The 27,950-nt window shown below is 39.2% G+C and overlaps 1 protein-coding gene across 3 annotated transcripts; it reads right to left on the reverse strand.

The window, feature by feature from the left end:
• Positions 1-4,024: 4,024 nt before the first annotated feature.
• LOC117820663 (coiled-coil domain-containing protein 138-like) lies at positions 4,025-27,521 on the reverse strand. 3 transcript variants are annotated; one of them, XM_034694510.1, is made up of 16 exons: positions 27,383-27,484; positions 27,174-27,276; positions 25,589-25,628; positions 25,354-25,468; positions 25,178-25,278; positions 24,798-24,961; positions 24,426-24,563; positions 22,855-22,977; positions 22,330-22,407; positions 22,074-22,193; positions 21,425-21,577; positions 21,178-21,294; positions 19,038-19,248; positions 15,339-15,512; positions 6,517-6,655; positions 4,025-4,527 (listed from the first exon to the last, which is right to left on the reverse strand). In XM_034694510.1, exons 2-16 carry the CDS (start codon positions 27,252-27,254, stop codon positions 4,401-4,403), a joined length of 1,881 nt encoding a protein of 626 aa, XP_034550401.1. In that variant the 5' UTR covers positions 27,255-27,276; positions 27,383-27,484; the 3' UTR covers positions 4,025-4,400. The 3 variants fall into 3 exon arrangements, 2 of the variants coding, with proteins under 2 accessions (XP_034550401.1, XP_034550402.1); XR_004632815.1 differs by adding an exon at positions 5,232-5,343 and having other exon boundaries at positions 4,423-4,527; positions 27,174-27,499; XM_034694511.1 differs by having other exon boundaries at positions 22,855-22,974; positions 27,174-27,521.
• Positions 27,522-27,950: the final 429 nt, after the last annotated feature.

Below are 27,950 nucleotides of genomic sequence, written 5' to 3' on the forward strand. Positions count from 1 at the left end.
GGATGTGTCTTAGGGTTAAATGCCTAAATATCTATGACATAATATCAGGGAATGATCATGGTGATGGTTAATAAAAAGGCACAACATTAACGGCACATAAATGGGGTGTAAACTGTTAGTCTGAGTCATTGTCCCATGACATTAGATTTCAATGTGTTCACATACAAGGAATTTGACTGGTTAACTTGCCCTGAGTACAAACAATAAACATAACTAATATGTATATTACGGAGGCCTTCAGGTGAAATTTTATAAAAAATAATCATTTGTGGCCATGAGAAAAGTAAAGCGTGGCCAGGAACTACTATTTTGTGGCCACAAATAGTTATTGTAAATTATGTCCATGCAGAAGATGTTCATAATTGCCTGTGTCACCCTATTAAAATTTGGCCTAAGTCATTTTTTGATGAAAATGAGTTTTTGGCCTACACCATCCCTTGATGATTCTGGCCACCTCTGGTAAAATTGCCTTAATCCTTAGTTGATTATGCTCTTTATGCCCTATAGGACAATGCCCTATCTCAAGAGGGTGACTTAGGCCATTTTATTCTTGTCCTAAGTCAAAAAATGTTATTCTTTAGAATAAAATGTTTGTCTTGGGCAATTTAACATGCTTTCATGATGGCAGCTGCTTCAAGAAGCAACAGAATGTATAGTGCAGAAGAAGCTCTAAATGTGATCCTTGCTCTGCCAATCAAAGAGAGGAAGTTCCAGGACCCTCAGTCCATGAAACATGTGATGCCCGTCGAGCGTCATCACTTCTTTGACAATTTGCCACATAGTTAGGCAAATCAAGATGACCGAGAATGAAGATTCAGGGGATAAACTGATTAGTACTGGGATAGGTACAAAAACCCAGCAAAGAAGAGTTGGACAAGTGAGGAGAGGGACATGCCTCCTCAGCGTTTGATTGACCTGACATTTGTTCAATTTAGGTTCGAGTTATTTTCGTGTGAGTTTGCTTTATGGAATTAAAGGACAGTTAATAGTCAGGTTTCAAAAAGTAGTCAAAGCTGTATGTTGGAAATGGGTTAAGTTCAATAAAAACCCAGCAATGAAGACCTGGAGAAGTGAGGAAAGGGACTGCCTCTTTACCAATTTGATTTACCTGACATTTGTTTAATTTAACTCAGGGTCATTTCAGTTTTGAGTTTGCACTATGGAATGAAAGGGCAGTTTAAGCCAGGTTTAAAGTTGCCTAAGTCACACTAGAATGTTCAAAAAAGGGCCTAAGTCAATTTATTCTTTAATGTTACATAATTGACACACAACGTTCTATGTATGTCAACAGTCATCCACTGTCAAGGCCTTTTTGATTGAAATGATTGATAAATATCATATGCTCTGCAACTGGTCAGGTTTTTTGTTTTCCCAAAAGCTCAAAAAAATGACGTAGGCCATTATTTTAATAGGGTGACGTTGTGTTGCTTTCAAAATGTAGATAAGCTGTTTTTTTGTCCATTTACTATATGAATAATAAAGATGAACCGTCAGAGAGACAGTGATGTTTACCTTCAAAGTAGGTTGTAGCTCGAACTGAACTAGAACTAGACTGAACGCTTAAGGCGCTCCTTTGTGCCCACCGCCATCAGACTGTTAAACAGTAACGGAGGCCACAGACTGCACCACGCTGACCGCTGACCCCCATGAACAGATTCATACCATCCCTGCATTGTCTGTCACACTCCCTCATCTCGTACTGACTAACCATAATCACACCATGTCAACCTGTCACTACTGAAACATTTTTAATACTGCCTGCAATTACTGCTATTTAATCTAAATTCCATTTGTAACAATGTATATATCTAAATTGTATTCTATATTTATTCATCTATTTTTATTTTTACTTATTTTATTTTACTTATTGAAAATTCTTCTTGATTGTACTTTTGTCTGGGTTGCTGTAACAACTGAATTTCTCCCCTGGAGGATCAATAAAGTAATATCTTATCTTATCTTACAATCAGTAGAAACCTGCCTGACGTGTCATGCAGTTGAAATGGATGTTAACCAAATGGTTGATGATACTATGACATGTCAGAACTGACTTGAAGAGGCAGAATAAAAACAGATGTTTGATCACTGAGGATTCATGCAAGTGAACCCTTGGTTGTGTATAAAGGATGATGGTCAAAGGAGAAGTGTTTACATGGCCGCCATAAGTCTGTTCCGCTGTTGATCATACAGTCGGATGTTTCCATTTGATATCATCCAGATGCAACCAGAACAGCAACAATGTGAAAGCAATGCAAAAGTTATCTTCCTGTATAACACTGAGCAAAATATGACCTCTGTTTAATTTAATATATAACCTCTTCAGCTTATGGCTGTTGGTGTCGTTGTAAAAAATGTAAGCAGGAAAAAAGTTAATAAGCTCAGTTGGATGGAGAGGGATTTCTCTGTACTGGTCCCTGCATCTCTACCACGGCAATTTACTCTCACCCCCGGTTAAGTTTAAATTTTACTACTTATTTACAACGGTGCAATCATTTTTAAAAGGGCCATAAAAAGAATAGTTTTCCAGTCATTCTGTATATAGAGAACTTTTAATGTTCCCAAACGTGCTCTGTTGCTTGCCACGCAATAACAGACGAGGCCAGAGACCAAAGTAATTTAGAGTATTGACATTCAATAGCGTTAAATGGGATAAACTTTCAGCTTCAGCTCACTGCTGAACCCTGCCACAGTTGATCAAAGGCTGTGATGTGGAAGCTTCCAAACAGCTCAAAACATAAAACGAATGCTCCAAAATAAATTCAATGAATGCACATTAGATTGTTTTAGAAGTGCATGATGCTCTTAATTTTAATGTTATACCAAACACACTCTTTTTACTGAAAGTCCCAAAATATTTTTTGACTGGGTTACATTCATCAGAGCTAATCACTTTGTCTTTTTTTTTTTAATTCTTTATTTTTCTTATTGGACAGAAGTTTGTTATACAGAGCATTGACATATGAAATAGAGAATAATGTTAATTTCCTCTGCAGTCCTCCTTTCTTAAAGATTATTAGAAGTAAATACAACCTTGGGGAGACTATATGTAAACACTAGAGTGAGCCAGAAACATTTCAGGGAGAGATGAGTGACGTAAAATCACACACAAAAAACAATTAACATATAATTAGCCAAGACAAGACAGCATCACCGGGTCCTTGAATGGTATCATCCACAAAATCTGTCTGTAGGGGTTTTACATACTTAGTCCACTTGGTCCAGAGTTTAATAAAGACACCTTTCTGAAGTTGTTAACAGAAAGTAATCCTTTCTGTAACATAAATATAATTTACTATATGAATCCACTCCTGTATTGCGGGAGGTTCTGGAAGCAACCTCACTTTGTCTTTTTTAATGATTTTCGACATTTTTTTCCCTGAGAAAATGTATGACTCTTAAAAATATAAGATAAGAAAACTAATCTTAGAATTTATTGGCTGCCGCCTTGAACCAAAGCAGGGGCAGCTGGCGCTTATAAACACCGTGGCTAGTTACCACCATTTCTCAATAGTTGGTAAATATTTCACTCTGACTGCCAGTGTCAGTGAATTAGGTGTTCTTTTCCATGAGGCTCATTTGCGTAGAAAAGTCCCTATTTTGCTCCATATGAATGCATAATGGGTCATATATAAACACTATGCAGTTCAAGATGCTTTTAGACAACTAGTGTACAAATATATGTTCTATATTCTAAAAGGACACAAACTTCTAGAAGTAAACTCACTATCTTTGAAGCCTGAGCAGAACACTGTTTCACACAATGACCAACATGCAGTTCATTTTGGAATTCTGAGCTTCTAAGAGCCTTTCTAAGCATTTCCAAGTGATTTCCAAAAAGTATGTTTTAAATATCAGCTGTAATTGTTCCAGTACCTCCAATCTCCTCCATCGACCAACACGAGCGATGTGTCCCATACTGATACCATTACTCCCATCAACCCAACCATTCTCTGGAACAAACAAATACGACTTATTTATACAAAACATATGAACTCCAGCATCTCATACGCATATCACATCTTAATAAGCTTCAGTTATTTTTGTTTATTGTCATCAAAAAACTTCACTGTCTCATCTCTTCCTCTGGGCACATCAGACACCCATTAGGGCCTCTGGAAAGACTGACGCATTAAAAAAAAAAAAAAGGTTCATCACAGAAACAACAGAGGACAAAACATCAGACTGTCATTGTGCAACATGAAAACAGGAAGATCACAAAGTCCAAACAATGAAAAAAAAATTCTGACAGACAAAAGAACAACAAAAATATGTCACAGTATCATTAAGAATGTGAGTTTGCATATGTTACTTGAGGTAGAGGGACTTGAAGTATTTTAGCTGTAGAAATATGAGGATATATTATGAATGTTTATTAAGAAGAAGGAAACATGTGGCGAGTTTTATTGCAGGTGGTGGAGGATGGACCTGAGGTTCAGGCGGAGGAAAGTGTGTGTGCGGTTGGTTCTGTGATAGAGTTCTTGTAACTGAAGGTGGAGAGAGGACACTTCAAACAAACGACGGTTCTTCCTGGATGAAATCAAAGAAATACGACATGAGAATCATCAGTCAAAAGTCAGTTACACTCTAACTCTAAACCAGTTAATTTGAACTAGTTCCAAGCTACAAGTTTACATTGATTAATTTATCTTTTAAACAGCTGATTGTTTTTTTGGGGGGGTGCTGTTAAGCATGCACCCCATGTACAGAGGCTATAGTCCTCATTGCAGCACTCGCTGGTTCAACTCCCAGCCTCTACCATTTGCTGCGTGTCTTCCCCCACTCTCTACTCCCCACATTTCCTGTCTCTCTCCAGCTTTCCTATTCAATAAAAGCAAAAACACCTAAAAAATAACTTGAAAAAAAAGTGAACTAGTAAGTGCACATTAATCATAAATACAGTGGGTATGGAAGGTATTCAGACCCCTTTACTTTTTCTACATTTTGGTATGTTACAGCCTTATTTCAAAATGGATTTAAAAAAAAAAGTTCCCTCATCAATCTGCACACAATACCCCATAATGACAAAGTGAAAAATGTTTTGCAAATGAATTAAAAATAAAACACTCAAATATCGCATGTGCATAAGTATTCAGACCTTTTGCTTTGAAACTCAAAATTGAGCTCAGATACATCCTATTTCCTCTGACCCTCCTTGAAATGTTTCTACAACTTGATTGGAGTCCACCTGTGATAAATTCAATTGATTGGACTTGATTTGGAAAGGCACACACCTGTCTATATAAGATCCTACAGTTGACAGTGCATGTCAGAGCACAGACCAAACCATGAAGTCAAAGGAATTGTCTGTAGACCTCAGAGACAGGATTGTATGGAGGCACAGATCTGGGGAAGGGTACAGAAAAATATCTGCTGCATTGAAGGTCCCAAAGAGCACAATGGTGTCCATCACACATAATGGAAGAAGTTTGGAACCACCAGGACTCTCCCTAGAGCTGGCTGCCTGGCCAAAATTAGCAATCTGGGGAGAAGGGCCTTGGTCAGGGAGGTGACCAAGAATTTTGGAATAAGGCTGTAACATAACAAAATGTAGAAAAAGTGAAGGGATATGAATACTTTCCGTACCCACTGAATGTACATTATACACCTTGGGGGTCATAACACAGTTTGAGTTCTGGAGCTAAAAAAAAGGAATGTTATTAGTAACATTTATAACATTGTACTATATTACTGAAAATGACAGAGATATAACAAATAGTCTTTATAATGTCACTTTCAAAGCACACCACAGTGCAAGCGCTTGCTAACAGCAAAAGCAGTACTGTTAGTAATTTTGAATGTGTCTAGGGAGTAGGGAGAATATAGATTATTTAAAAACAGTATGGTCCCTCCAGGTCTGTTCTTCATACTGTAGTCTGAACACTGTAGGTTTGCATAAGATAAGTGTTTGTGAAGTAAACACACAGCCAAGGGTCAGTTTCTTTAATATTCATTTTACCCCGTAAAATAAATCCATTTTAGTTCTCTACAAATCCCAGTGCCCTGGATTGTTTTCTGAAGCACAGTTGCAGTTTTAACCTTTTTTTGACTGAGTATGTTTTCTATTCATGAAACTTTCTTTTCTAAAGATGGTTTGAGCAAAGCAAGCCCAAAAGCAAGTGATACACACCCACTCACTCTTTTGCTCCCCTGTCTTCATGACACAAAGCCCTTTTAAAGAAGGGCTGCACTTGAGCCTGAGCTCTTTCGAACTCTTGCGTCGACTCCTGTGCCTTAACAACTCATGGGAAAAATGTGCTTCACTGTTTCAGCTGTACTTTTCCTTGAGGGGGAAGGGCTGGTTGGTAACACTAGAAAGCAAATAAAAGAAAACAGAAAACAGAAGCAGCAGCTCCTGGCTAGACTTTAAGGATTTTGTTTTTTTTCTGTGACCACCTGAAAAATATTAAAACCTGTCTGAAAACAGGTAAGACTCTTTCTTTTTCCTCCCCCTGAATGCAGATATGTTGGTCCCTGTGCATTGTCTGATTTTGTCAACACAGAGATTGTTATCTCTACCTGATGCTGGAGAGCTTCTGCAGAAGAATGGAGAGCTTCTCCAGCGATGAGAGCTCCAGGCGTGGGTTTTTAAGAAGCCTGGAGGCCGTGTGGAAAAACTCCTCGCAACTACACGACTCCAGGAAGGTGTTTAAGTAGCCTGTGAGCGCACAAAACACCAGCAGAGCAGAGAAAGCAGGATATTATCAAAACAATTCCCTTTAATAAACAACATATTCGTTTTTGATGTGACAACTTTTGAATGGATGCAAGTTTACAACTTCACTTTGCCATATTTTCCACATTTGCAGAGAAACTAAAACTACATGGACGCAAAAACAAACCATGAAAACAGTCAATCAAAGTGAGTTTGACAGGGACACAGATGCTGGTCAGAAAGACTCTGAAAATATTGCATTTGGAAGAACTTCCATATTGTCACTCTTAACTCTGACCTTCATCAAACTCAAACCTCACACACATGCACAGGCAGATGTAACACAGAGAGGGTAACAGCGTCAGTCCACACAGATGGGAACGGCATATTCTTTAAATCAATAAAAAGCAAATGCGGACCTTATGAAATCCTAAAATTAGTCAGTTCCTAATAAACAAACATTTGTTTCTGCTAAAAAACACATTCCTGCTCCTTCAAAAACTAACTCCTCACTGTCTCAGACCACGCACAGGAGTGAAGGAATACAATCTGAGCCGCAGAGGGACTCTTTGGCGGGTACAGGGTTTATGCTGGCATCAAATCACAGCAAAAGATTGGACCGAGAAGAACAGGATCAGATTCGGGTCAGAAAGGATAAGACGGGTAGAATCTGATCTTGTGAGAAAGAAAGAGGCAAAGGATAGCTTGGTCAGACTATTTTCCAGAGATAACATCACCTCACCTCAAGGTTATAAAACTCTGGTATGGAAATGACACACCAGCACGTTTTCATCCCAGGTTTTCAATTGCTGCCACCATGTGACTGCGCTTTGGAGTCACATTCAGATAGCTGCTATTTTCTGTCTTTTGAAAAAGTGCTGAGAGTAAATTAAGACAAATGTACATGATTAAGTTGAGGAAAAACATCACAGGGTGAATCAAAATGATATATCTCAATTGAGTTTTGTATTATTCGATTGGTTGAAAATCCTGTGTTGTGTTTCCCATCATGACTGCTACCCTAAGCAGGCTTTATCTGTCTTTCTACTACATCACTGATGGCAGTTGTTTGAGCATCTACTGTTGTCACAAAGGTTGCAAAATTACGGCATATTTCAAAGTTGAAAACTTTCCATAGGAATTAACATGAATTTATAGGAATAAACAGGAATAAACCAGGAATTTACTAAATTGAAGGTTGGCTCTTAATAGGCAACTTAAATATAGTTGGGGAAAATATATTTTAGCATAATCCTGACTAAAGCCACCAGATTTCATTCAAGTACAGTTGAATATCTATGCTATTCCTCAATCACACATGCACATAGCACTGTTTACTACAGGGCTATTGAGACTACGCCCCCTACATGCACTGTGCATTCCTCCATCACATGCACAGATGATTTCTAGAATCCTGCAGAGGCTTGAGAAGCTTAAGGGAAGATGCTTTTTCATTTAACATTTTGAATGGGACTTTGTTGGGATTGCATTTTTGAATGAGTTGGGTCGGGGGTCGGGAGGGGTAAAATTTAATTCAACATTCATGTTTTTGTTCTTAAATGAAAGAATTGATTGTTCAATAAAATATTTAACACTTGATAAAGTTCTACTTACAAATAAATCTGTTTTAATTGTATTATTTTGGATGGATGTCTTCTTATAACAAAACAATTATTTATGCTTGGATATGATACCTCTCCGTTAATTTACCCTCAATTCCCATAAATTCCTATGGAAAAGTTTCCAATTTGGAATTTTTCCAGAATTCCCCAGCTTAACTTCCATGGAAATTTACCAGACATTTTCCAACCCTTTGCAACCCGCGTTGCCACTAAGGGAGTTTACTTTGGAGTTAGGTGAACACGTCTCATGCAGATGCTAAAAAAAATACAATTTGAAGATGAAAGAGACACCAAGGGCTGTGGCAAAGCACCAGTTATGTACACCAGGTAAATGTGCATTGATAGGTCATGCTTATGACATGACATGAAACATGTTTCATACATTTTTTCCCATTAAGATGAATGTTTAGTGTAACATCTGTTTATAGTAGCTGGGCAAATTTTCAACTGACGGTCAACTCTGAGAAAAGAGGTTTATGGATGTTAATAGGTTTATGGATGGCTGTGGCTCAGAGGCAGTTTGTTGTCTCTCAGATGAAAGGTTGGTGTTTCGATTCCAGCACTCCTGCAGCCAACATGTCGTACTGCAGCGTAACACTGCACATCAAATTGCTCCCAATATGGAGCTAGTATGAATGCCTGTGAAAGACATTAGTTAACACACTGATTGGAACTTTGCATAGCATTCTTTGCTATCAGTATATGAATGTTTGTGTGTGTGATGATCATTAGTCAGAGAGTGACCATATCTTATTCCAGAGCCAAGTTGCAGAGGTGTGAACGATCCTGCCCCCTGACCGACTCTGCTGAGAGTTGTGCATGCAAACCAGCAACCAGGAAGTGACAAGAAAACAAAGAGTAAAAATGGCAGTAGCCCATGCAACATTACTGCTCTCTGAAACTTTCAAAGGACCCTAAATGTTGCAAAAACAAGGGCCGTCTGCAATATTGGTAAACAGATTGTGAGCTTATTATGGGAGCATGTCGGTAATGCATGAGCATTGAAAGGAAAACACATTGGACCTCTTTTCTAAAACATTGACTGTGACGTTAAACTTCACGCTCCAAAGTCACAGCCAAGCTCAGTGATTTTTCTCTCATTTATATTGTCAAATCCTCACCTTAAAACCTTTCCCCTGGTACACTACATCCTTTCTTTTCTTTCTCATCTCTTTGTCTTCCTTCTCCCCTTCCACCAAACAGTGGATCAAACTCTTACCATATTACTATAGCAACCATGCAACACAATACAACAAAATCACTAGTCCCTGGTCACAGAAACTAAAGAAAAGATGAATTTCTCATAGATGGTCTTCAGTAAAAACTGTTTTGAAACTGTGTTTTATTAATTTTTGGGGCCATGTGTTTGTGACAAATTTCTTTTTGTTTCCATTATGATGTTCCTTATCATTAATTTGCTGAGCTACTTCATATATTAATGTATTTTCATTTTTGATTTGTACAGTTGGCTTCTATTGAATTTATGTTGCATGGATACTGTGTGATTTTAAATTGTTGTTTTTCTTATTTTTGTTTGTTGTGTTGGCCTCAGGAAGAATAACAACCACTATGTGGCAGCTAATGGGTATTCCTATAAATTCCTAAAAAATAGAGAATAAAATCACCTGTCTTACATCAACACTTGCGTTTAAAGTCAAGACAAAAATGTCTTGGCTTAAGATTTTTGATGGCATGTTTGTGTTTCAAAGAGTAATGTTTCATCTAAAAGCTGCTAGCTAAATCAAAGTCATGAAGTAGCTACTCATCATCTGATTGGTCAATCTATTGTTTAAACAATCAATGACTCGTTGACTATCAAACATATGTGAGTTGCAGACTAAAGACCAAATTCCACCAGATCCGTGTCCGGTCCGTCTTCGATACGTTACGGCACCGGATCTGATAGGTTTCTATTCTAGTTAATGTGTTAACCCCCACTGGATCCGCTCCATTACATTCCAGCTGCGGAAGACTTCTATTTTTGCCGGATGCCGGAGCACGACGCATTAATTCAGCACAGAGCAGATGGAGCGGGACAGGAAGTCAGGCACCAAAACAAAATTAAAACATCTGATTAATTTTCAGAATAAAACACTGTGTTATCATTAGATCGTTTTTAACTTAAAGCTAGGGTTGGTAGTCTCGGAAAACCAGCATGAATTTGAATGTAGCATTTCCTCAGGACTCCGTCCAACCCCTCCCCTCCTCCCTCGGAGCTCCTCCAAAACGACGCCCCCCCGCTCACATGCACGAGCGCCGCTGATTCTCGACCATATGATCGTGACTGATTCAAAACCGGTCCTCACCAAAACATTATCATAGTGAAAGTTAAAAACATAAACAAATATGGCTGCTGTTAGTACTCACAACTATCATGCTAGCATTATCCAGTTGTACCGGTGACACGATATCAGGAGAAAAGTTATAACACATATAATACTGTAACAGCTCTACTGTTTGTTAAACGTGTTCAGTGTAGATGTTCTTAATTCTTACAGTGTTGACGGTCAGTGAAGGCATCAGGAGAGGTGTAGAGTGTGTGAGTGGGAGAGAGGAGAGGAGAAGTTTTTCATTCATTCAAACATTGATTGTTGCTTTGTTGGTTGGCGTGATCACGGCCGACAGTGACCGGTTATAAAAGATCAACGTGTTCACGAATCGGCTCCTCATCACTACAGCGTCCGGACGGACGCTACAATAAATATATATTTTCTGTAGGACTTACTGAACGTCATTAATTATTCTGCTTGTTGGTGAGAGCTTTTTAGACTCTGATCCGGACTACAGTCCTGAGCAAAGTACCTCATCAGGTCAGAGGGGACAGGCCCGAGGACGAGTGAGAGGGGCAGTCAGTAGAGTCAGGGGAAGTAGAGGCAGGAGACGGGGACTCGGAGGAGTGCACGCCGGGGAAATGTACGCGCAGGAGGAGGGCAGAACGGCTGGACGGGATTTGATTGGTTTAAAATTTGGGGAGCCAAAAAACGGTGATTGGTTGGTGTTTTCCCTGGTTTACTCCGGCTGTAGATAGCAGCTTTTTTTTGCTCTGTTTTAGGAACACATTATGTATTGATTGCCATCAGGACATAAAGATCATTTTAACCAGTATGACAAAAAGTGTATCTAAATCTGATTACCAACCCCAGCTTTAACTATGACAACAAAAGGTCATTTTGAATGGAGGCAGGCCTGGAGTCATCAAGTCAGAGGTTTTCAGATGATGATACAGACGGCATGGATGAGGGGAGGAGGAGGAGAATCCTTGATTCAGTGATTGCCGGGGGAAAACCTTGGTCACATGACTCCAGCTGTCCGGCGGTCCTGCTCCTTGCTGCGTTCCGGTTATCGGGCGCAGTTTGTAAAGTTGTGCACACTGAAAAAACCTTAACATTTCTCTACATTTAGCTCCAAAACGTCATAACAATGTAGTGTGAATTTTTAAAAGTCACTTTTTTATCACATTTAGAGGAATATTTGTGATCTTCTTCACATTTAATTTTCTTGTGAAAAATACATGTTAAAATCATTGTTAAATCCAAATGCTAAATCTAAATCTAACTTTAAATATAAATATAAATGTTCAACGATAAATCTAAATGTTAAATCTAAATCCAAATGTTCAATGTTATATCGAAATGTTCAATGTTGCTCCGCAATCCTAAATATTTAGCTGATATGCTGCAGCAACATTTAACATTTAGACTTATATTTAACATTTAGATTTATCAATGAACATTTAGATTTAGATTTAACATTTTGATTTAGATTTAGCATTTGGATTTAACAAAATTTCAACTTAATATATTTTTCACAACAAAATGAAATGTGAAGAAGTTCACAAATATTCCTCTAAATGTGATAAAAAAAAGGGACTTTTTAAAAGTTCACCCTACATTGTTATGACGTTTTTGGAGCTAAATGTGGAGAATTGTTGCTGTTATTTCACTGTGCACAATTTTACAAACAGCGCCCCATAACAGCTGGGTGTTGACGGACGAGAGATAACGGAGCCTGACCGCAGCGGATCGGAGACGGACCGGACACGGATCTGGTGGAAGTCCTGTGTAAGAATAGGTGAATGCAGCATGTAGTGTTCAAGCACTCTGAGCCTATTTCCAATTTATCATGTAAAACATCAGCTTAAACATGTAGAGAACATATTAAGGGTTGACAGGTTATGAAAATTGTAGTCTGGGCTTTTAGCTATTTGATAGAAATAATAACAGGGGAGAAAGTCCAGGAAGGCATGGTAGGAAAACACACACACACACACACACTGTAACACCCCATACGGGAGATTGGTTGTATGAAGCAGTTTGGTTGTAATGCACCCACTGTAAAGCAGACATCAGCCACAGCCAGTAACAGTCCCCACACAGTGTTTGTGTATTTATGTGTGCCAGGATAGTTAATTATATTTTTGTGATCTGCAGGATTGGATTTAACAACACGTGTTTGGTAGCTGGTAAAGCATGTGACAGAACTGCAGAAAAGCAGTCTCCATATGACCACTAATGTCCTGTACGTATGATTTGCGTACAACCAGACCTCTTTTTGTTTAACTGGCAACCTACAGGTGTAATCCCTTCCCTCTCTGGACCTCACCCCTCTCCCGTCTCCCCTCATTTCTGCTTGTAAAATGAAATAATTAGAAAGTCTTGCTAGATTTACAGTCCCCTTGAAACACACGGCTATATTTGCACACACAATTCCAGCTCCAGTCGTCTGGTATGTCTCTGCTGTGTGTTAGCATACACCAGGCCTGAATGATATGGCTCATAACCCTGACGAACTAGCCCTTCCATGTTAACACACTGCAGCTGTTGGTCCACCTCTGTCAGTCTTTTGTCTTACTCTAAACGAGCCAGGAGGTTGTGGAGGTTCAAGGTTTTATGGCCATCACTTCCCGATCTAATCCCTGGCCTATGCTTATGATTGATGGGAGCTGCAGTCCAACCTGTTACCTATCACATGTGGTTTTTATGGGCGGATGATATGGGGTGATACTGCAGGAGGAGCTGCAATAACTCAAAGTAAATAGTGATAGAAAAGCCAGTCTATAAATCTGGGCTAGATGAGTGATCACAGCATCTTTCAAGGCTACGTCAACTGCGGACAATTTCCTACACAGAGTTACAAGTACAGTTTTTTAAATGAGTGTTCAGCTCACAGGCCAAGAGCTGAGGCCAGCTGGAAGTTTAAAGAAACGTATTGATAAGTTCAGAAAAAAGCTTGTTCTTTTTTTGAGAAATCACTATGATGTTCAAAATCCACCACATGCTAACCAGCTGTTAAAGTAGTGGTGCTATAGTTAGAGTTCCTGACTCCCCAAACAGATGCTGCTTAAAACTGATTTAAAATACAGTATACCATAGCATCGTTTTTCAATAGTTGTATCCCACTTGACTCCATTTCTTCAACTTCTCAGCAATGTCTCTTAATTTCATTAATAAGCCTAGTTATGGTTTATGCTTCATCATTATCATTAAAACTATAACTTTAAAGTTAAAGATTTGAAAGTCAAATATGAGTTTTGGAAGTTCATCCTTTGACCTGATGGAACTTTTTAGGCACATGGATGTTGTTTATGTTTGACCAAGAAAGGGAGAGTCCTTCAACCCTGAGAACACTGCTCTCACAGTTAAACATGGTGGAGGGAGCATCGTACTGGGGGGCTGTTTTGCAGCCTCAGGTACAGGGAGCCTTGTTTGGGTGCATGGCATCATGAAAAAAGAGAGTTATCTTGACATTTTGAGGGATGATATGAAGAACTCTGCTCTTAGTCTAGGCTTAGGTCGGCGCTGGGTCTTCCAACAAGACAATGACCCAAAGCATATGTTGAAATTGGTCCAACAGTTCTTAAAGGACACAAAAACCAAGGTCCTGGAGTGGCCTGCACAGAGCCCAGATCTCAATCCTGTTTAGAATCTGTGGTGGGTGCTCAAAGTGAATGTCCATGATGAAAATCCATTTACTTTGGACCAGCTGGAACAATTTGCATTGGAAGAATGGTCCAAAATCCCTCCAGAGACACGTGCCAACCTTGTAGAGAACTATTTAAAGAGGTTGTTGTCAGGTGTGGCTCAGAAAGGGTGCACCATTGACTACTTAGGGCCAGGGGGCTAATAATTTTGGACGTGTCATTTTTACCTTTTCTTGTTTCAGTTCATTTCATTAATAAAGTATCCAAATCAAACATAGTGAAAATTTTGACTTTGTTATTTTAGAAACAAATAAACTATAAACATTAGTTTTTAATGGTCATTTTCATGGAGAAATCAAGGGTTTTATCTGATTTCACAAGGGGGGCCAAAAATTTTGGCCTCAACTGTATGAGGTACTTGTCAATAGGAAGTGCATTCGCCACAGGTGATGCTGGTCAGCTCGGCCCTTTTGTTTAGAAAGTGGACGGAGAACTGTAACAGAAGCTAGGCTTTTCAACCACTACAGACAGGGCCAGTTGTACCAAGTATTTCAGCTACTTTGAACAAACTCCAACCAAAGCACTACTGCTGGTTTAAGTCGGAAAGCCTGTTAGTTTTTTCCCTTCTCTCTAATGAGGCACATACATATTCTTCCGCCTGCAGCACACTCATCAGCTGTTTGAAAGAGACAAAAATACAACAAAACTGAAAAATGAGTGATTTTGACAGACCAAAGACATGCCTTGTACTGCTGACACAAGTAGACACCTTTATTAGCCAGAGTTAACAGAAGAAGAACGAGACTGGACGGCCCAAAGGAAAGAGGGGAGAAACTTTTGGGCTAACTGGCAGAGATCCCAAGTTACCTGGAGGTGCAGACTTGTTAGTTGCCAAGTCCTGAGGAAATACTAGATTCAAATTCATGCTAGTTTTCCGTGACTCCTGACCCTAGCTTTAAGTTGATACAAAATGTATGGAATCACCACAAATACTGCATAGTTGTGAGGGTCCTTTAAGGAGTGAATTTCTCGAAAACAAACCAACAAAAAAAAAAACCCTAGCTGCTCATCCCTGGTGGACTGACATACTAGCTCACGGTTGATGGAGTACTACTCTTAAGCAATGTGACACATGTCTACTTACGGGACTGTTCAGTGAGTTGCATCAGGATGTCCACAGGTGTGTGTAGACCTCCACGGCCAGCCTGCAGCATGGACAGCAGCACACACACTCCTCCATAGTGGATGAAAAGACCTCGGCTCTCCTCTGACATCAGCTCAGTGTGGAGACTGTCCAGAGCCTGGGCCAGCACATCAGCTGCAGACAGGACAGAGACAACAGAGACTGACTATTGGATTTTGAAACATGTGTTCAGACTCATTCTTGTGCTTATATTTAGTCTTTTATGAATCAGACATAAGTCATAAAGCTCTAAGATTAAGATACAAGCTTTATTATAAAAGTCTAGGTTATAAAATAATGCCCAAGTTCAACACATTTTGTCTTCCATCTCATCTTTCTTATCTCATTGCCATCATTCAAGCAGTGTTTCTTTCTTTTTATATCTCCGTAAAACTAATGATGCATTACCATCTGCCATTCCTCTGCAGTTACTTTGAAAGTCCAGCACTCATTCAGCCTGACATATTCAGACATATGATCTGTGATCACCTCCTCAGATAGTTCTGAGAACTTCTGAAGTTCTAAGAAAATGCTTTACAAATGTCCAGCAGTGCTGGATTTACACAACCTGACATGGGATAAAAGCTCTCTTTATGATTTTGGACTGATTATGGTTAGTTCCTTCCAGACTGGTATCTATTATGTGTAAAAGTCCAGGGGATATGAGAGAACGAAGAATCTCTCCATTATGCTCAATCTGGTTTCGCGTCAATCCAGAGAGGGAGAGCAAACCTGGTGAGCAGATTGACAGCAAATGGTCTATAGAGACATACTGAGAGCCCTGGAGCATGACGAGCAGATGTATGGTTGATTCTGAGGTGAGTTTCACAACATATGTCAGGATATGTCAGCTGCAGCCACTCAGTGCAATAAGATTTATAGCATGGAAGTCCAGTGAGCAGGATTTGGATGTAGCTGAAAGCTCCTTGCCCTTTTCAGATATTTGGATCAGAGTCAAACTGAGAATCTAAAGCCGCTCGGGGAGGATAATGAGCTTTGGAAAGAAAACAAAACTGTAAGTTTGGCCGAAGTAGAGAACCAAAGATTGGTTTTGATCAGAACAATAGAGGACGTATGGCAGGGGTTGCAATTGCAACATGTTAGTGTCAGTATTAGTAACATTTTAACATAGAGTGTTTGCCCTACTCCTTACTGCACAGTTATCTCCAGATAAGCTTTTAAACTGATTTCATCTTGATGCAAACTCTGTCGGGTTAAACATGTGCAACTGCTGATTATCAAACTCACTCTTTTTCCTGACCTGCAGTGCAGCAGTGAGTGTTCTTTCTCTCACATCAGCTCCTCATTGAGACTGATTAAGCTGTTTTTCTCTACTTTTCCAAAACTGAATAAACATTTCTTTTGTTCCAACATTACAACGTGCTGCTTTGGTTTAACATCTCTTCCTGTTATCAATATAGTTGCAACACTTGTGTGCGCTTTGTTGTTTTATGGAATTACAACGTTGAAGTTTTTTGAGCTAAATATCAGATTAGATGAAAATGTTATCATTTGTTTTGATGTAAAAACAGGTGCTCTTTATTCCAAGCAAGGTGAAGCAGCTTTAAAACGGTACCAGATATAAAATACCACCAAGCTTGTAAAGATACTTCCTTGATCTTCATGTACTTATCTGTGCAGGAATCTCCTCCAATAAAGCTTAAGATAGGTAAAAATATCAACCTCTAGTGGGTGCTAAAATAAATGTCAGCAGATCACTACAGGGATAAGAGTCATCCCTTTGGGACCACATGTACAACATCACAGCAATCTAACACTCACTGTTGAGATATTAAGTCTGGATGATAAAGCGATGGACATAAGGTCCCTCTTACAGCTGAGTGTCTGTGTGGCAGAAAACCAACATCTGTACTTATAAGCTGAATTGTTCAATAATATTTTAACCTTTCTTGGCAAGCAGAGTTTTTATCACCTGAAAGAGGTGGAGCGCACAAACAGATCAACATTATATTATATTTTAACGTTAGCTATTGTTGCTCTTTTACTGAAATTAAATCATGAACATATATTAGAAACTTTTTACCAAAACAGCTAAGAGGCATTTTGTTTCTTTTCAGCTGCACCTCAGAGATCTTAATCTGATTGTGAGCATTTACTGTGCATTTCTTTCAATTAGAAAATGTCTTGCTTATTTAAATACAGCTGTTCCCAGGATGAAGAGCAATGAGTGTAATATTACAAATTTCTTAAATACTGGTATGTTTGATTGACTTGTTTTATGATGATAGTGAAACTTTTACACTTAAATTCAAGGTAGATCAAACACCTAGTTTTGCTCAAAACTAACAGAAATGCTTGTAAACTAGTTGTCGATCAATCTTGTTTTTTTAACAGCTGAAGCCAATAATTAGAGAGCAGGTCAATAGCCGATGTGTATTGTTGTTGTTTTTTTAATTTGATAACTTAACATCTATTATTCATTGCACATTCAAATCTAATATCCATGGTTATCTTAGCTAGTATCATGTGTTAGATGGATTTTAATTAATTCATGAAATAGAGAAGTACATTGAAATTTATGTCAGAAGCAACATTGAACTGCATTATCCTAAAAACGCCTTTAGTTTCTTACAGAAAATAACTCTGTCACGTTTTAACATCCTGCTGCTTCTATGGATTAACACACACTGACCGAAGGTGGGGTTTCAACTAAGTGTGAAGTGATAATGAACTACAGATGTACCGCTCACGTTGTGGAGAGCTGAAAGTGATTCTGCACAGTGAATGACAATAGATCTCTCACATTATGGATGTGTATTTCTACCAGCAGGACGGAACCTTAAACACCTCTAAACTAAAGGTTTTTTTTATGGGGGGGGGGGGGGTCTTATGTTGATAAATTATTTCATGACTTAATATGTGTAATGTTGAATCTTAATAAAAAAGTAGGTCATGAAAAGCATATTTTACAAATTTTTTATGTTCAATTGTTAGCCTTTGTGGAGCCAGTTTGGCTCAGCAAAACAGAGAGGGTGAATATTTTACATTTCTTCACTCTATTTCTCCTCTAACTGTTTATATTTTTCTCATTTAATAAAAAAAGGAGCTGTTTGGTTGTATTTAAATTTCATCTGTCTTCTCTTTGTAAAAATATTTTTCCTCTCAATTGCTTGAATTCCATCCTGGATGCTGGAAGGAGACACATGAAATAAGTCAGAGATCTGTGGTTTCCTGTCACAGTAGATTATATAGATTACAAACTCTAAATTCAACCCCTGTATAGAAAAATTAGCTCCTAAGACCTAAATCATTTTTGTACCAGGTTGTAGATGTGTTTACTTAAGCTGGAAAGATATGCTTAATTTGAATGTATGTGGTGTGGTGCATTTTCGCATCAGCTTCATTTCTCAAGACCGGAGGTTGCCGCTCTGTGTCATCGTAAGTAAACTGAATACTTTGGGGTTCTGGCTCGTTGGTCGGACAAAACAAACATTTATCTTCGTCACCTTGGGCTTGGCTTGGGCATTCTTGTATTTAATTAAACAGATGAAAAAACAACAACACATCTTTTGATGTGGGAAAACAATGTCATCACTTCCCAATTCACACTTCAAACTCCATATATTGATTTAGGTCTGTAGTTGAAAATCATCTTTGCTTCAGTGTGCACATACGTACATGTGAGTTCAGTATGATTACCTTGTGTGACTGTGCGGAACACGATGAGGGTGGAGAGGATGCGTGTGTGAGGACAGGGACTGCGGTAAAGGGGCCAGCTCCTGCAGGGTCCAGCAGCAGCAGCCACACTGCAGTACTTGTGCCGGTCTGGATCTTCAGACATCGTTGACGGAGCTGACAGCTTTGACACTTGCTCCCCTATCCGCCGCAGAGTAGCAGACAGTGCTACATGCTGTGCAAACACACAGACACAGACACAGACACAGACATTCACATATGCTTGTTGCTCAACATTTATGACCGTGTATGCACTCTTGTGTTATATAACTGAAAATAATCCTGATATGCCTACAGTGATCTTCATCAAACGTCAGTGTAGAAAATACATGGCGGGCCTGTCAGGGAGCCTGCAGGTTTCTTCTCTGACTTCTCCAAATAACTGATGCAGCCAATAAATCAATTTGGCTAGCTCCCTACAGCAGGACTGCAGATGAGGAGGCTGTGGATAGAAAACGGCAGGCCACGGGCAAGGGTAAAGGCTGGGGCACAGCTCACAGTCAGGATTGGGAGGTTGGGCAATGATCTAAAGCTGAACGTTAACGCCTGCAGTGCTGTGAAGGGAAATTAAGCGATAAAGTGGATATCCCCGGCTTAGAGCAGATGTGTATTCCTCTGATGTGTTGCTATGTGTTGAGGGAAAACTGTTTTGGTTTCTTTCTTATGCTGCTTTAAAAAGTAAACCAGGAGTTTTCTACAAAGCAACATTCCTCTCTGACAAGGCCTAAGATAAGGAAGGTGCAGGCGACAGATTTCACAGCGTTTTGTCACAGACATCCCCTGAGTTGATGGTGTTTGACAGCACAGGTAGTTTATTACAAAACAAAGGTGATGTTGCTGAAAGGGGCAGGTATCCAAAAACAAATTTTGGCTCCTGAATAAAATGTCTCTTTTAATCTATGGACGCTGATGTGAGATAAAAAGTTTTGTTTTCACTTTTAGTTTTGTTTAGCTCAGGGGGAGCAGCTGTGGCTCAGTGGTAGAGTCGGTCGTCTCTCAATCAGAGAGCTGGGAGTTCGATCCCAGGGTCCCAGGTCCGGATGTTAACATGTGGCTACGTTCACTCTGCAAGGCTTAATGCTCAATTCCAATTTTTTGCTCAGATCCAATATTTTGTTCGCCTGTTCACATTACCATCTATAATGTGACCTGTATCTGATTCCGGTGTGAACTGTTTTGGGTCTCCCAACTGCCCCTGCATGCAGCTGTTTCACAAACGTAAACATGGAGACAGTCAGCATGTTCGCCTTTGTTAAAAAGTTTTTGTGCGGTGGGAGCCGGAGAAGGAATGAGCAGGTGCGGAGGAGGTCAAGTATAAAGAAAAAGAGAGCCAAATTGCTTGTTTTGGCTTTTTGCAGAGATGTGGCCGCAAATACGATTGAAAGGTATGTTTATTATTTATATTTATACGGTTCAAGACCTGGCTGTCCCTCCATTGATTTGCTCCATCTTTGCTATCCTCCATTTTTGCAAGGCTACCGCCGCGCAGAATTGTGACGTGTGTCGCTATAAAGGGATGTGAAATTATCAAATGCGCATCAAATCCGCCTTGGCCCTTCACACTGAGGTCGCATTGAAAAAATCAGATCTGTATCTGATTCAGGACCACATATGGAAGTGGTCTAAATCTGATTTGAAAAAATCAGATTGGGCCAGATTTGAGTGTTCACACTGCCTCTAAAAAATCTGACCTGGTCACTTGACCGTAAAAAAAAATCTGATTTTGGCCACTTTTGCCTGCAGTGTGAACATAGCCTTAGTGTCCTTGGGAACTTAACCATGACGCTTAACCCTAGCTGTGCCATCAGTGTATGACTACGGTGTGAACGGCTGAATGTGATTTGTAATGTAAAGCACTTTGAGTGGTCAGAAGACTAGAGAAAGCTATATAAAGTATATAAACATAGTCCATTAAGAGTTTAAAAATAGTACAACATTACGCATACTTCTCTTGAATCATCAGTATTTCAAGAACTTGCTTAAAACCTCAAGTTATCATACTGTATGAAATCTAAGAACAAGGCTCATACCGATTATTCCACACTATTCCTTCTATTCTTTCCTATTACCACTACATGCAGGGGAAAATGTGCCATATTTTTACCAATGTAGTGCTGTCCATGTGTCCCAAAACCAAGTTGATGACACGAAGAAGGTTGAGCAGGAGTTCATCTTCTGACGGAGGAGTACGATGAAGCTGATCTGCTAATAATGGTAACACCTACAAAACAGACGATAAGGTATTGTTGTTGTGCCCTGAGCATTCACTCTTTCGAGGTCATCATGGTCACCAAAACCTGCATTAAAGAATGTAAAGACCATTGTGTGTGAAGCTACGTTCAGGATGTCACCTTAAGGCATCTCTCGTTGAGTAAGACCTCTGGAGGAAGACACTGGTCGACACCTTTCCCTTTGTTTCCTGCTGCTGATGAGACTATCTGTCCGTCAAGTATCCAGTCCAGAAGAAGGGCAAGCAGCTTTGCTGACGTGTGACCGGAGCAGCCCTGAAGGAAAGGAGATGAAAACATACAGGGTTCAACTTTTATTACAGGGATGCACAATTCAAAGAAATGTGACTTGAATAAATCATAATATCTATTTGAGGAGCAGCCATGAGGAGTACAGGTATATTCAGCAAAGTGTGAATATCATAGCAGGACTGTGATTCTCACAGGGGAGCCTAAAGCTGTAGATTAAACTGTGTAATCGTAAAGTTATGGAATGAAAGTTTGCCTCACTCAATCTTTGAATCAGTAAGAAGGAAAATCATCCTTGAAATGAAAAATGCAGCTCAACTTTTTTCACCACCGATTCGTCTTCATCAACTAAAGTGATAATCTGCAGGATTGGATGTGTAAATGAGTGTGTTACTGTTTATCTAAACTGTGTGTTTTTCTCAAGTAAACACGGCAATGAGATTCTAATCAGAGCTAATCTTACTGATTGGCAGTAAATTGCTGTGTAACAAAACAAACACACAAACACGCAGGATTTGAGTACCTTGTTGCGAGGTTTCCCGGCAGCAGCAGTTTTCTCCTTTTTGGATGGTTTCAAACCCTCGGTGCTCTTCACACTCACTTTTTCACAAACTCTCGATGATACATTGTGCTCGAATTTCCTCTGAAATAAACCAATGAGTCATGAAACTGATTTCACATAAGATCTTATCTAACATATGAATGATGTGGAAAAATTGTCAGACGCCAGTTACACAGAAACACAATCATCATCTGGGCATGTTGTCAATTGTTCTTACCTGAAGGTTGTCAAGTCGGGCCTGCACCCTCTTCGCCTGGCTCTCCAACTTCTCATTTTGTTCACTGATCGCTTTCATCTGTTGATTTCAAAATATTGAACATGAATCTGCTGTTTAAAGAATTGTTCTATTTGTGTTAATTCCTTTCAAACTAACATGCATTCATTTTCATATCCTTGTTATGTCACAGCGCCCTCTTGTGGTTGACGGTACTAACTGTATGCTATGATCTGTTTACTTACCCGACCAATATAAAATAAAGGTTTGATGGGCCACTTCAACATTCAAGTCTTATATTGCTTTGATGACTAGTCACTCCAGACTCCATTTTTTAAGTTAATCTCATAGCAAGCAAATAGTAGTGCAGCATAGTTTAGCCCTAAAGACATCAAATCATAAAGATGATTTCATGCCTCGTCTTTATTCAATTTCAAATTCCATAGATTTTAGTCAAACCTCAGAGATACCTCTAAAGAATAAATACAACAGAGCATACATAATGCTTCATCTGTGATAACGTCTCACCTGTTTCTTCATGTTGTCGTTCTGCTCCTTGATGATGTCAAAGCTAGATTTAAGCCTCTTGTTCTCCTTGTTCTTCTCTCGGAGAAGATCCTGCAGCTGGCCCAGCTCATGCTTGTGTTTCTGCTGACATATAGCTCACACATTCACACGTCCTGAATGTGTAAGTTATAATAACAATGCACGTCAACAAGACTGAGACACTTCGAAAAGTGTGGGGACTTTGTTTTAGGGATTCTATGAAACTTCATTCTTCTGTGAGAGGATCTTTCTGACTGAAATGATTGTTTTTGCTGATTTAGATTTGATGAACTGATTTGACTATTTTTGGACAGCGTCACAGATCAAGCTGGTATTTGAAATCTTTTTTTTTTTTTTACTTATATTTTTGGCCTTTTTGCCTTTACTTGACAGGACAGCTGAAGAAAGACAGGAAATGTGGGGAGTAGAGAGCGGGGGAAGACATGCAGGAGATATTCGACCGGCAGGGAATCGAACTGGCGACCCATGCGACGAAGACTGTAGCCTCTTTATGTGGGGCGCTTAGACCACCAGAGCCCCGGTATTTGAAATCTTAAAGTGTGTTTTCTGAAAAACATGTCAAGGATTCATTTTAAGTTCCTGAAATGTCAGAAAACTAGAACCAACGGCATGTGCATGCTGTAGTTTACACCTGCTTTCCTACATATAAGATGTAGATTTGCTTACAGTGTGGATGGAGAATGTTTTCTAAATGTAATGTTTAAAAACACAAATGTGCTATGAACCCTTAAAGACCTAGACCATTTTTGGGGGTGCCAGACTCTCCTATATTTATTTTGTTTTTCTAACCTATTGAAGCACTCAGCATCAAGTGCCATACATAATTTTATTTAGGAGAACCTTATCTTTCACTGTGCTGCATTTAAAGTGCCGGTTTTACATTTGTTTTTTCTGATAATGGATGAAAATACTTCTGGAAATTTAGGTCATTTTTTACTGCGAACTCAGACAAAACATCAGGAAGTTTGGTTTTGTTTTGTTAGAAAGTTGTACTTAGATGTTTTAGACTTCCAAATGAATTTTTTTCACCATCAAACCTTTACTAAGTAAGAAACAGCCATTAATCATAGTATTTTCTAAGGCGTTTTCAGTGTAAAAAGTAGGTGTATTCTTATATAGCATTTACTGACCCTGTAGATGTGTATAAAAAAGGTCTGCGGGTAAGTAGAGATGTTATTATATCATAAATTAGGACACTGAAGCAAAGGTGACTTTTAAGATACATTCTGAACATACTGAATATGCAAATTAGACAGTGCGGTATCAATGGAAAGCTGAGAATGTCGCTGTAACTGAGTTTTTAAAGCTTGTTGGTAGAATTAGTGGTTCAAAAGTAATTAAACATTTAAGAACAAGAGCTATTTTTGGCCATCTAGGTCTTTGAGGGTTACCTACAGTTTAACAGTGCTTGAATTGTCCTGTAAGATTGACTGTGTAGTACAAATTTGAAAGAGTTGACACATGTTCAAGAAAAGAAATGAGTAAAACCTCTCATGCTGAGTGTAATTATTTGGAGCCTATGAGTGTCTGACCTCCTCTACAGCGTACATGCGAGTGTGCAGCATCTCCTCAAGACCGGCCAGCTTCCCGAAAGCCTCCTTGTGTTGCTTCAGCCTCTTTTCTCGTTCCTCAAGCTCCCTCTCCCACTCATGCTGGCTTTGTCGCTCTGCCTTTTTACAAACATAAAAACACACACATTATCTTACTACGTATATTTTATATGCTATAAAACATTTGATATCTTAACCTTTGCCTATGTAAACATTCAGTAAACACAATGCCTGTACAGGAAGCAAAACAGTTTCTGTAAATGACAAAAATGTCAAGTAACTTTTACTAGTTGGTATTTCCCTCATCTGGATTAACTGATAAACAGTCACTAAGAGGGCTCAGCTCCTGCTCACCCTTAGTTGTTCATAAATGGTCATCATCTCCTGGTACACCTCTGCTAGCACCAAGGTAGAGGAAGGACTGGAGTCAGGGAGTTGATGAGCTCTCTGAAACTTCCTGTTGATCTCATTTTCCTGGGACCCAGGGCTTCCATCCAGACAGGAGGGCAAGGTCACATCTGTACAAACAGGGTGATAATATGTTTAGGTATATGGATAAGAGATATTAACTTAACTCTGGCTCATCATATATCTACAAAAGAGGCTTTTTAGAAAGGACAAAAATGTCAGCAACAGGAAAGTGAGTCAATTGCAAAAAAGAAATCCTTGTATATGTACTGGATGATTCAGTTCTCAAAAAGTACAAACACAGCAGAATGGAAAAATAAACACACCTGTTTCTGTGAACAACACCTGAGAGTCCTGAAATCGGTCAGCTGTCGAGTCCTCCCTCAGGTCTTCGTTGCTGTCATGAGGACTCAGGTCACTGCCAAAGCTTAAAAAACACAACAAAATGAAATAACCAAGGAACAATATTTACAAATGGAAGGAGTATTTGTATTAGACTTACTTGTCAGGATGGTTTGTAAAAGCTTTGAACAGATCATGTAAAGCTTTACTGTAACATTTCATGTCTTTGCTTCGCCGTTTGGATCTGTTAGGATAGATGAGCCTTTGTTCTGTCTCTAAGATCATGACAATAATGAAAGGCTAGTCATATTGAAACAAACATTATCTGTGGATTACAGATCAATATTTGCAGTGTAGCAACTCGTGTCAGGGCAGGGGTTGTGAAGTCAACTTACCATCATTAGTTCCTGAGATAATGTCTTCTGATCGGAGCATCTGAAACACAACAGAACACGTTTTAATGCTGGGTTTATTATAGGGTGACATCAGCTAAATTGAGCCACTTTTTGGTTAATTGCTTAGGAAACTAAGAAAAAGCAATGTATGACACGGAATTGTGTTTTTTTGGCAATAAGAACTTTTTAAAATATTTTTGTATGGATAATGTAAAAAAATATAATTGTTTAGGCCTTGCAGATTTTAAAACATCAGCTGTCACATTTTTGAGATGATCAGTGTTCAGGTAAAACTGAAACTGCAAAGCAAAAAAAGAGTCATTCATGATAAAACAATCAGATTTACTTTTATTGTAACACACTAAACACAATATAACATTACATTACATACAACAATTCATGAATCATGTCAATAAATGTTAAAAATTAATCATTTTGGAAGTCTAATTTGTATGTGTGTGTGTGTGTGTGTGTGTGTGTGTGTGTGTGCGTGTGTGTGTAAGAGAGAGAGAGAGAGTGAGGGGGGGGGGGGGGCTCCTGCATTGCCCTCTAAAAGTTTTATAGGCAATCCTGACTAACCAGATTGTACTTTCCACTTCCCTTGTGGCCATCCTTTTTTCCTCTCTCTTCTTTTCTCCTCTTTTCCTCTGTTCTTTTTTCCTCCTCTCCTCTCTCTTGTTTTCTCCTCCTCTCCTCTCCTCTCTTGTTTTCTCCTGCCCTTGTCTCATCTCCTTTCTCCTCCTCTCCTTTACTCTACTATCTCTTGTTTTCTCCTGCCCTTGTCTCATCTCCTTTCTCCTCCTCTCCTTTACTCTTCTCTCTCTTGTTTTCTCCTGCCCCTGTCTCATCTCCTTTCTCCTTCTCTCCTTTACTCTCCTCTCTCTTGTTTTCTCCTGCCCTTGTCTCCTCTCCTTTCTCCTCCTCTCCTCTCTTTTCCTTTCTCCTCCTCTCCTTTACTCTACTATCTCTTGTTTTCTCCTGCCCTTGTCTCATCTCCTTTCTCCTCCTCTCCTTTACTCTTCTCTCTCTTGTTTTCTCCTGCCCCTGTCTCATCTCCTTTCTCCTTCTCTCCTCTCCTCTCCTCTCTCCTGTTTTATCCTGCCCTTGTCTCATCTCCTTTCTCCTCCTCTCCTTTACTCTGCTCTCTCTTGTTTTCTCCTGCCCTTGTCTCCTTTCCACTCCTTTCTCCCCCTCTCCCTCTCCTACTACAGTGTTTGGAGCAGGAATATTACAACTTTGGCCCAAATGTTGACTTTTCTGTCATATATAAAGCCAGTAAGTGTAGGTTAAATATGAAAAGGTTCGTTGATGCTTATTATTCTGCACTCAACTTTAAACTTAGGCCTACTTGTAAATAAATCCAGCTGGCTCATGTTAGCTTATAGACAAACATTGAGTATTTATTAACCTAAAGCCAAGGGGAAAAAATACAACTCGTTTTACTAAAGTAAGCTCGGCATTGGCGTCCCATTCGTGCAGAGGAAATGTGAATATGATGGTTGTCAGGTACTGCGTTGCTCCAGCTGATTAGCTTCAAGTTAGACAGGTTGAGTTTGTCAAACAATACTTTAGTTTAAAAACAAACCTGCTTCCTCCGGGACAAATATTTCTGCGTCAGCTCCTCGACCGTCTCAGCAGTGTGGTGGATTTTAAAGTGCAGATTCATAGCTAATGTTGGCAAACACTTTCTGAAGATACAGAAGTTTAGAGTCGTCAAACAAAACTTCCGGTTGAATCTCTCAAGTAAAAAGGCATTTCAGTGATAAAGTGTAGAGTTTCTGTAGTTTGACTGACAGTTTGGAATTTTCACTCGTCAGATTTCAGGAAAGCTCATACACCTCACATGCCTGGAGGTCTTGAGGTCTTGCAGCAGCTTCACAACAAACCACAACAAACCTCAATCCAAATTTAGCGGACGGATGATCACGTGACGTCAATGCTGTTTGTTCCAAGCAACCAGCGCCCTCTAGCGGCTGGAGGAGAGAACTGACCAGTTGATTTTATTTTGTTTCACACTTATCACTTGACGAAACATTGGCAAAACCTAATAAATCCTATTAACACGATTAGGAACAGGGACAAGAGGAAACTTGTTCGATTCAAATTATCCTATGCGAACAGAGAGGTAAGTGAGTTAATTAAGTAAGTAAACTGTATTTAGTATAGCACCTTTCAGAATAAAATCACAAAGCGCTTCACAGAAAAAATATTCCAATTAAAATGAATGATCATAAAACATTAGAATGAAATCATAAAACAGTGAAAGAAATAGATAGTAACATGATTAAAACATAAGTCTGTACAAGGTGAGTCAAAGGCCTGTATACATAAATGTGTCTTTAAGAGTTTTTTAAAAGTGACA

This window comes from Notolabrus celidotus, chromosome 10, assembly GCF_009762535.1.
Source record: "Notolabrus celidotus isolate fNotCel1 chromosome 10, fNotCel1.pri, whole genome shotgun sequence".
NCBI lineage: Eukaryota > Metazoa > Chordata > Actinopteri > Labriformes > Labridae > Notolabrus > Notolabrus celidotus.

Excerpts from the sequence above, each read along its gene's own strand:
- LOC117820663 (XM_034694510.1), bottom strand. The coding sequence starts at position 27,254 with ATGAATCTGCACTTTAAAATCCACCACACTGCTGAGACGGTCGAGGAG. Across the intron at positions 25,629-27,173 it reads ATTTGTCCCGGAGGAAGCAG|ATGCTCCGATCAGAAGACAT; the intron begins GTTTGTTTTTAA and ends GTTGTGTTTCAG. Across the intron at positions 22,408-22,854 it reads ACGACAACATGAAGAAACAG|ATGAAAGCGATCAGTGAACA; the intron begins GTGAGACGTTAT and ends TGAAATCAACAG.